Raw genomic sequence first — 11232 nt, 5'->3', positions numbered from 1 at the left:
GACACTATGAAATTTACAGGTTTAAGAACAGTACACATCAACACTACTGAATTACAGGTTTAAGAACAGTACACACATCAACACTAACTGAAATACAGGTTTAAGAACAGTACACATCAACATACTGAAATACAGGTTTAGAACAGTACACATCAACACTCTGAAATACAGGTTAGAAACAGTACACATCAACACTACTTGAAATACAGGTTTAAGAACAGTACACATCAACACTACTGAAATACAGGTTTAAGAACAGTACACATCAACACTACTGAAATACAGGTTTAAGAACAGTCACATCAACACTACTGAAATACAGGTTTAAGAACAGTACACATCAACACTCTGAAATCAGTTTAAGAACAGTACACATCAACACTAGAAATACAGTTTAAAAATCCATCAACACTACTGAAATACAGGTTTTAAGAACAGTACCACATCAACACTACTGAAATACAGGTTTAAGAACAGTACACATCAACACTACTGAAATACAGGTTTAAGAACAGTACACATCAACACTACTGAAATACAGGTTTAGAACAGTACACATCAACACTACTGAAATACAGGTTTAAGAACAGTACACATCAACACTACTGAAATAAGGTTAAGAACTACACTCACACTACTGAAATACAGGTTTAAGAACAGTACACATCAACACTACTGAAATACAGGTTTAAGAACAGTACACATCAACACTACTGAAATACAGGTTAAAGACAGTACACATCAACACTACTGAAAATACAGGTTAAGAACAGTAACACATCAACACTACTGAAATACAGGTTTAAGAACAGTACACATCAACACTACTGAAATACAGGTTATTAAGAACAGTACACATCAACACTACTGACAATACGGTTTAAGACAGTACAACATCAACACTACTGAAATACAGGTTAAGAAAGTACACATAAACTACTGAATATACAGGTTTAAGAACAGTACAGCTCAACACTATGAATATCAGCGTTTAAGAACAGTATACAGCATCAACACTACTGAATTAGGGTTTAAGTCAACAAGTACACATCAACACTACTGAAATACAAGGTTTTATAGACAGTACACATAAACACTACTTGAAATACAGGTTTAAGAACAGTAACACATCAACACTACTGAATACAGGTTTAAGAACAGTACACATCATACACTAACTGAAATAATCAGGTTTAAGAACCAGTCACATCAACCACTATGAAATACAGGGTTTAAGACATGTACACATCAACACTACTGAAATACAGGTTTAAGACAGTACAATCAATCTAACAGGTCACAGTCACTCCCATACTGAAATACAGGTTTGAACGTGACACATAACACTAATGAAATACAGGTTTAGGACAGTACACATCAACACTAAGCTGAAATACAGGTTTAAGAACAGTAACACTCACATACTTGAAATCAGGTTTAAGAAGTACAGCATCAACATAACTGAATATACAGGTTTAAGAACAGTACACATCAACACTACTGAAATACAGGTTTTAAGAACAGTACACATCACACTACTGAAATACGGTTTAAGAAAGTACAACATCAACACTACTGAAATACGGTTTAAAAAAGTACACCATCAACCTACTGAAATACAGGTTTAAAGAACAGTAACAAAAACACACTGAAATAAGGTTTAAGAAACAGTACACCTCAACACTACGAATCAGGTTTTAAGAACAGTAACGACATCAACGAACTGATGAAACAGGTTTTAAGAACAGTACACATCAACACTATGAAATACGTTTAAGAAGCAGTACACATCAACCTTACTGAAATACAGTTTAGAACAGTCCAATCAACACTACTGAAATCAGGTTTAAGAAAGTACAAATAACACTACTGAATACAAGGTTAAGACACAGTAACACATCAACACTACTGAAATACGGTTTAAGAACAGTACACATCAAACACTACTGAAATACAGGTTTAAGACAGTACACATCAACACTACTTGAAATACACGGTTTAAGAACAGTACAGTCCAACACTACTTTAATACAGGTTTACAACAGTACACATTCAACACTACTGATAATACAGGTTAAGAACAGAACATCAACACTTACTCGGAAATACAGGTTTAAAGACAGTACACATCAACACACTGAAATACAGGTTTAAGAATCAGTACACAATCAACATACTGAAATACAGTTTAAGAACATACAACTCACATACTGAAATAAAGGTTTAAGGAAAGTACCACATTCAAAAAAGATTATGAAATACAGGTTAAAGAACAAGACAGGTTAAAGAACAGTACACATCGACGCTGCTCACAGACAGGTTAAAGAACAGTACACATCAACACTACTGACAGCCAGTTTAAAGAATAGTACAGGTTAAAGAACCCCCCACCCCCCGCACTGACTGTTGGTTGAGTGACGAGCATCACATAGGAGTGAGACACCAACGAAGAGCATGGTGATTCATTTGTGGGACTGAATATATGTATCTTTGCTCAGTTCTTGTTGCAGATCTGCTGATATACATTCCTGCTGTTGTTCTTTACAGTTTTTACCTCAGTGAAGGATCAAACAAAAAGAAGGTATGTCAGAATTGACATTTACATTCCCTCTATTTGATGTGTAACTAAAAATAAGTGCAGTCTCAGTTTTGAGAATTACAAAAACAAAGATACTGTATTACATTGGCATTACCTGCCCGTCTCACTATAATGTGTGTTGTGTTCTCTTCTTGCCTAGGTCTGCACAGTCCTCTGTATCCTGCTCTATCCAGGTCTTATTCTAATCGACTACGGGCATTTCCAGTATCCTTTAAAAACCAAAGCTGTTTCTATCACTGGACAAACTACAAAACAGACCATCTCTTGTCATCCCATGTGCAGTGCATTCGAAAGTATTCAGACCCATTGACTTTTTCCACATTTTGTTTACATACAGCCTTATCTAAAAATAAATACAGAATTCTCCATGAAATCTAACACAATACCCATAATGACAAAGCAAAAACAGGTTTAAATTTTTTGCAAATTTATTTAAAAATAAATAATAATACCTTATTTACATAAATTTTCTGCACCTTTGCTATGGAGATCTTCGAAATTGAGCTCAGGTGCATCCTGTTTCCATTGATCATCCTTGAGATGTTTCTACAACTTGTTAGGAGTCCACCTGTGGTAAATTCAATTGATTGGACATGATTTGGATAGGCACACACCTGTCTTTATAAGGTCCCACAGTTGACAGTGCTTGTCAGAGCAAAAACCAAGCCATGAGGRCGAAGGAATTGTCCATAGATCTGGGGAAGGATACCAAACAAATTCTGCAGCATTGAAGGTCCCCAAGAACACAGTGGCCTCCATCATTCTTAAAATGGAAGACGTTTGGAACCACCAAGACTCTTCCTAGAGCTGGCCGCCCAGCCAAACTGAGTAAACGGGGGAGAAGGGCCTTGCTCAGCGAGGTGACCAAGAACCCGATGGTCACTCTGACAGAGCTCCAGAGTTCCTCTGTGGAGATGGGAGAACCTTCCAGAAGAACAACRATCACTGCAGCCCTCCACCAATGAGGCCTTTATGATAGAGTGGCCAGACGGAAGCAACTCCTCAGTAAAAAGCACATGACAGCCCGCTTTGGGTTTGTCGAAAGGCACTTAAAGGACTCAGATCTTGAGAAACAAGATTGAACTCTTTGGCCTGAATGCCAAGCGTCACGTCTGGAGGAAACCTGGCACCATCCCTACGGTGAAGCATGGTGGTGGCAGCATCATGCTGTGGGTATGTTTTTCAGTGGCAGGGACTGGGAGACTAGTCAGGATCGAGGGAAAGATGAACTGAGCAAAGTAGAGAAAGATTCTTGATGAAAACCTGCTCCAGAGCACTCAGGACCTCAGACTGGGACCTCAACAGGACAACGACCCTAAGCACACAGCCAAGACAATGCAGGCCTGACTTCGGGACAAGTCTCTGAATGTTTTTGAGTGGCCCAGCCAGAGCTCAGATTTGAACTTGATCAAACATCCCTGGAGAGACCTGAAAATAGCTGTGGAGAGACGCTCCCCATCCAACCCGACAGAACTTGAGAGGATCTGCAGAGAAGAATGGGAGAAACTCCCCAAATACAGGTGTGCCAAGCTTGTGGCGTCATACCCAAGAAGATTCAAGGCTGTGAARGCTGCCAAAGGTGCTTCAACAAAGTACTGAATAAAGGGTCTGAATACTTGTAAATGTGATATTTCAGTTTTTTCAAAAATGTTTAAAAAATAACTGTTTTTGCTTTGTCATTATGGGGTATTGTATGTATATTGATGAAGGAAAGAAATCTGTAATTTATTTTAGAATATGGCTGTAATGAAAGAAAATGTGGAAAAGGTCAAGGGGTATGAAATATTTTCAGAAAGCACTGTACAGTGTGAAAGCCAGTGTGAATATAAATGAGATGAATCATGGTAGAAGCAGTTTGATAGGAGACCAGGATTTGTATGAATGAGGCATAGCAGAGCATCCGGTAACAGTACCATCATGACTATGTATTCTTTAACTGGGCGTCAGATATAACAGTATAAGCCTGGGGCTGGCCCTATGGGGTGTGGTGGGTCTGGGGCTGGGCTGGGACGTGCTGGGCTCTCTGGCCTTCGTCCTGTCCCTCAACTACAAACAGATGGAGCTCTACCACTCCCTACCCTTCTTCTGCTACTTACTGGGCAAGTGTTTCAAGCAGGGCCTGGCAGGRCGAGGGTYAGTTAGCTGACTTAGACTTATACCCCTGGCTAAGGGGGTTTGTGTGAATGGGACTGTGTGTGTGGTGAGATGATATACAGTGGGGACCTGAAATTATTGACACGATGAGCAAAAATGACTATAAAATATATACAGTGGGGAGAACAAGTATTTGATACACTGCCGATTTTGCAAGTTTTCCTACTTACAAAGCATGTAGAGGTCTGTAATTTTTATCATAGGTACACTTCAACTGTGAGAGACGGAATCTAAAACAAAAATCCAGAAAATCACATTGTATGATTTTTAAGTAATTAATTTGCATTTTATTGCATGACATAAGTATTTGATACATCAGAAAAGCAGAACTTTAATATTTGGTACAGAAACCTGCCTATCTTTTCACGAGAGGATTAGTTAGGAGTGATTCTAAGAGAGTATATCAGGGAACTATCTGCCATGCAGAGAAGAGACAGATAGCCCCGGTTTACCGACTAGATATTAAAGGAGAGTCCACAGACATTTGAAATTTATCACAGAGGTTAACACAGATACAGGTTATACTGCACCCTCGACATCCACACTACTCCGAAAATACAGGCGGTTTAGAACAGGTAACACATCACCAAACTGAGGATACCCAGGCTTTAAGATATCTCGACCGAGGGACTACCCAAGCCATAACACAATCTACTGAAATATCCAGGTGTATCAAGAACCACCGTAACACACTCAACACTACCTCGAAAATCAGCGTTTCAAGACCAGTACACATCAACACTACTTGATACAGTTGAAGATAAAGTTACAATAACACTGAAACAGTTAGAACAACACACTCAACATAGCTGAAATACTAGGTTTAAGGGAACAGTACACATCAACCACTACTGAAATACAGGTTTTAAGAAAACAGTACAAATCAAACACTAACTCGAAATACAGAGTTTTAGAACAGTACACATCAAACACTACTTGAAATTACAGTTTAAGAACAGTACACATTCAATCCACTCAAAACAAAAAAAAAAAAACTTTAACATCAGATCACATCAACAAGTAAGTTAAAGAACCAAAAAAAAAATAACACAAATAAAACATCACAAAATACAAGTAACAAACAGTACAAATCCAACACTACTCGAACATCAGGTTTTTCAGAACAGTACCGATCAAACACTAAACTTGATAATACACCGGTTTTAAGAACAGTACACACGAGCAAACTACTGAGAAATACCGCACGGTTTTAAGAACAGTACACTACAGGAAATCCAAACACTAGACTCGAAATTACACGGGTTTAAGAACAGTACACACAGTAACACTACTGAAATACAGGTCTATAGAACAGTACATCACTCAAACATCTAACTGGACATACAGGTTTTAAAGAAACAGCTACACATCAACACTCATGATAAATTATCATGGTTTAGAGAACAGTACACATCAATCACACTTGAAATAACAGGTTTAAGAACAGTTACACTCAAGCACTATCAGAAAAACACGGTTTAACCAGCTCACACACATCAGTACACTTACCTGCCTTTATATATACAGGGGTTTATCAGAACAGTACACGTCAACGAGAGCTCTTACTGAAAATTAGAGCAGGTTTAAGACAGTAACACACACGTAACAGCTAGAATCAAACATCAGACCAACTGAGAGTAGCACGGATTAAAGACACAGTTACACATCGACGCTCGCCCACCACACGACAGGTGTAAAGAAATCAGCTACACATCAAATCTACTGACAACCAGTTCTACGAGATTAGTACAGGTGAAAGAAGCCACCGAGCCCTCCCAGCGCACTGACTCGTTGGTGGAGGTGTGACGAAGCATACACATAGGAGTTGAATGACGACCAACGAAGAAGCATAGGTGATTCATTTGTGCGAGTAGAAGTATCATGTATTAACTTTGTCTCCATGTTCTTGTTGCATAGAATGCTGCTGACTACATACATTCCTCGCTGTCTGTTCTTTACAGTTTTTACCTCCAGTGAAGGATCAAACAAAAAGAGATATGTCAGAATTGACATTTACATTCCTCTATTTGATGTGTAACTAAAAAAGTGCAGTCTCAGTTTTGAGAATTACAAAAACAAAGATACTGTATTACATTGGCATTACCTGCCCGTCTCACTATAATGTGTGTTGGTGTTCTCTCTTGCCTAGGTCTGCACAGTCCTCTGTATCCTGCTCTATCCAGGTCTTATTCTAATCGACTACGGGCATTTCCAGTATCCTTTGTAAAAACAAAGCTGTTTCTATCACTGAGCCTCAGGTGCATCCTGTTCTCATTGCATACATCCCTTGAGATGTTTCTACAACTTGTTAGGAGTCCACCTGTGGTAATTCAATTGATTGGACATGATTTGGATAGGCCACCACACCTGCTCTTTATAAGGTCCCACAGTTGGACAGTGGCTTGTCAGAGCAAAACCAAGCCATGAGGTCGAAGGAATTGTCCATAGATCTGGGGAAGGATAACCAAACAAATTCTGCAGCATTGAAGGTCCCCAAAGAACCAGTGGCCTCCATCATCTTAAAATGGAAGACCGTTTGGAACCACCAAGACTCTTCCTAGAGCTGGCCCGGCAGGTAAACTGAGTAAACGGGGAGAAGGGCCTTGCTCAGCGAGGTGACCAAGAAACCCGATGGTCACTCTGACAGAGCTCCAGAGTTCCTCTGTGGAGATGGGAGAACCTTCCAGAAGAACAACCATCCACTGCAGCCCTCCACCAATGAGGCCTTTATGATAGAGGTGGCCAGACGAAGCAACTCCTCAGTAAAAAGCACATGCCAGCCCGCTTTGGGTTTGTCGAAAGGCACTTAAAGGACCTCAGATCTTGAGAAACAAGATTGACTCTTTGGCCTGAATTGCAAGCGTCACGTCTGGAGGAAACCTGGCCACCAATCCTACGGTGAACGCATGGTGGTGGCAGCATCATGCTGTGGGTATGTTTTTCAGTGGCAGGGACTGGGAGACTAGTCAGGATCGAGGAAAGATGACGAGCAAAGTAGAGAAAGATTCTTGCATGAAAACCTGCTCCAGAGCACTCAGGACCTCAGAACTGGGACCTCAACAGGACAACGACCCTAAGCACACAGCCAAGACAATGCAGGCCTGACTTCGGGACAAGTCTCTGAATGTTTTTGAGTGGCCCCAGCCAGAGCTCAGATTTGAACTTGATCAAACATCCCTGGAGAGACCTGAAAATAGCTGTGGAGAGACGCTCCCATCCAACCCGACAGAACTTGAGAGGATCTGCAGAGAAGAATGGGGAAACTCCCCAAATACAGGTGTGCCAAGCTTGTGGCCGTCATACCAAGAAGATTCAAGGCTGTTGATGCTGCCAAAGGTGCTTCAACATAAGTACTGAATAAAGGGTCTGAATACTTGTAAATGTGAATATTTCGTTTTTTCAAAAATGTTTAAAAAATAACTGTTTTTGCTTTGTCATTATGGGTATTGTATGTAATTTGATGAAGGAAAGAAATCTGTAATTTATTTTAGAATATGGCTGTACATGAAAGAAAATGTGGAAAAGGTCAAGGGGTATGAAATATTTTCAGAAAGCACTGTACAGTGTGAAAGCCAGTGTGAATATAAATGAGATGAATCATGGTAGAAGCAGTTTGATAGGAGAACCAGGATTTGTATGAATGAGGCATAGCAGAGCATCCGGTAACAGTACCATCATGACTATGTATTCTTTAAACTGGGCGTCAGATATAACAGTATAAGCCTGCGGGCTGGCCCTATGGGGTGTGGTGGTCCTGGGGCTGGGCTGGGACGTGCTGGGCTCTTCTGGCCTTCGCCTGTCCCTCACTACAAACAGATGGAGCTCTACCACCTCCTAACCTTCTTCTGCTACTTACTGGGCAAGTGTTCAAAGCGGGCCTGGCAGGCCGAGGGTAAGTTAGCTGACTTAGACTTATAATAACCCCTCAGACTAAAGGAGGGGCTCTCTGTAGTGGATTCGCTGGACTCGTAGGTCTGGTCGTGTGAGGCACTGAATATCTAACACCACAGTGGGGACCTGAAATTATCTGTACTTAGTATCTTATGAGGCCAACCATACCAGCTGAGACTAGAGCTAATAGTTGTAGCTTGGTATGGCGTGTGTGAGACACGTACTTTATAGAGTACCTCTATAACGCTGGGGGGATGAATTGTCTCATAAAGATGTAGGTCACGGAGACTCTACAAAGCATGGTGGGTCTGTAATTTTTCAATCCACTAAAGAAGTTATCGAACTCCTTTCTCTTTTATTAGATGTGTATGTTTCCTATTGTATGCACTCCGGTATGATCTTAACACTATCTTATTAATATCTCACTAGAGAGCCAGTATATAGAGGTTACAAAATGGGGTATTTCTCTAAGTTGAGTATATAATTCGACATTTTATTGCATGTGACATAAGTATTACCTTATAATACACTCTAGAGGAAGGAGTCGTAAGCCTTGAATATTGTTGTGTCGTTACGATGATATGTGGCCTATTGTTAGAGGACATTTACAGTAGTATGGAGTAAGTACAGTTTTCGTCTGTATGTATGACTGACCCCATGTTTGCTCACACCATACTGCAGCACGGTGAGTAGTTTGCGCAGATAGAACGCTTCCTCTCTAGGGAGAGTTTGTCTTTAACTGCTCAGATGGCTAACCTCTCACCTAAGGGTTTCGGAGCAGTTGTACTTCGCTCGGCGGAATTTACGGTGATTAATTGTACATAGTGGTTCCCTCAACAGAATCTCTCTCTGAGAGTTGCGTGGGGTTATTGCCTCTTCGAGAGTTGTCAGATGACTGGACTAGGTCCATGGCTCTAGGGCGGAGAGGTGCAGACTTAGCTCTTCAATACTGCGAGCACTTCCTTCTCACGTTGCCGCTGCGTCTGTGCTCGTGTTCGGCGTCGCTCGTGGATTTGAGGAAACAAGACCAGCACGACCCACTCTTCAATGCTTCTTATCCCTCACTGAGTGGGAGAGTGATATGATCTAGATGGGTACCAAGATCTGGTGCAGGCACGCGCAACTATACGATTGGCCAGTAGCTCCCATAGTCTGCGGACTTCACACTCAAGGTGCAGTCGTCCTGAGAGCGGCCTTCTGCAGAAAATAGCACCTCCCACAAGAGAATGATGTTCCACCTTCCCACTGGCTTACCACAGGATTGGTGAACTGGGGTTCGTCGTGGCGCGTTGTACTCTCATTTGGCTTTCTTCTTCTCTAATCAACACGGCGAGTGCGAGCTCTTACGAACAAGTGAGGAGCTCTCACTTGTCCTCGTCTCATCAGACCACATGACCTTTCCATTCCTCCTCTGGATCCATCCAGATGGTCATTGGCAACTCAGACGGGCCTGGACATGCGCTGGTTGAGCAGGGGATCTTGCGTGCGCTGCAGGATTTTAATCCATGACGGCATGGTGTGTTACTAATCGGTTTTCTTTGAGACTGGTGGTCCCAGCTCTCTTCAGTTATTGACCAGGTCCTGCCGTGTAGTTCTGGGCTGATCCTCACCTTCCTCATGATCATTGATGCCCACGAGGTGAGATCTTGCATGGAGCCCCAGACCGAGGGTGATGACCGTCATCTTGAACTTCTTCCATTTTCTAATAATTGCGCCAACAGTTGTTGCCTTTCACCAAGCTGCTTGCCTATTGTCCTGTAGCCATCCCAAGCCTTGTGCAGGTCTACATTGTATCCCTGATGTCCTTACACAGCTCTCTGGTCTTGGCCATTGTGGAGAGGTTTGGAGTCTTTTGATTGAGTGTGTGGACAGGTGTCTTTTATACAGGTAACGAGTTCAAACAGGTGCGTTAATCACAGGTAATGGAGTGAAGACACAGGAGGGCTTCTTAAAAGAAAAACTAACAGGTCTGTGAGACCCGGAATTCTTACTGGTTGGTAGGTGATCAAATACTTATGTCATGCAATAAATTGCAAATTAATTACTTAAAATCATACAATGTGATTTTCTGGATTTTTGTTTTAGATTCCGTCTCTTACAGTTGAAGTGTACCTATGATAAAAATTACAGACCTCTACATGCTTTGTAAGTAGGAAACCTGCAAAATCGGCAGTGTATCAATACTTGTTCTCCCACTGTACAGTGGCGAGAACAAGTTATTGATGACATGCCGATTTCTGCAGGTTTCTCTACTTACAAAGCATGTAGAGGTCTGTAATTTTTTATCATAGGTACATTTCAACTGTGAGAGATGGAATCTAAAACAAAATCCAGCAAATCAATTATGATTGTAAGTAGATAATTGCATTTTATAAGTGTAATGTTTACTTTGCTCTTATATTGTGCACGTAGATCACTAAGTATTACGTGTGCCGCCTCTCTCTCCCGGAGAGGTGTAATGTTGATAGGCGTGTATCCTTTGAGAGTAGCTCGCAGTTTGAGCCAATCCAGCGATTTGTGTTGTGAACAGAGAGACGGTGGTTACAGAAGATACCTATTCTTGGTAAACAGACTAAGTTCCCAATTCG

At 41.3% G+C, this 11232-nt stretch overlaps 1 protein-coding gene across 1 annotated transcript in view; it reads left to right on the top strand.

Annotated features, from left to right (window-relative positions):
• Positions 1–11232, top strand: part of alg6 (ALG6 alpha-1,3-glucosyltransferase) — a 32588-nt gene that overhangs the window by 5871 nt on the left and 15485 nt on the right. The window contains exons 5-7 of the mRNA XM_024003502.1: positions 2499–2581; positions 2739–2803; positions 4547–4732. Of these exons, the coding sequence (XP_023859270.1) occupies positions 2499–2581; positions 2739–2803; positions 4547–4732 (334 nt within the window). The remainder of the gene's footprint in view (positions 1–2498; positions 2582–2738; positions 2804–4546; positions 4733–11232) is intronic.

Source organism: Salvelinus sp. IW2-2015, linkage group LG16 (assembly GCF_002910315.2).
Source record: "Salvelinus sp. IW2-2015 linkage group LG16, ASM291031v2, whole genome shotgun sequence".
Classification (NCBI taxonomy): domain Eukaryota; kingdom Metazoa; phylum Chordata; class Actinopteri; order Salmoniformes; family Salmonidae; genus Salvelinus; species Salvelinus sp. IW2-2015.
This window is presented reverse-complemented; position numbering and strand designations above follow the sequence as displayed.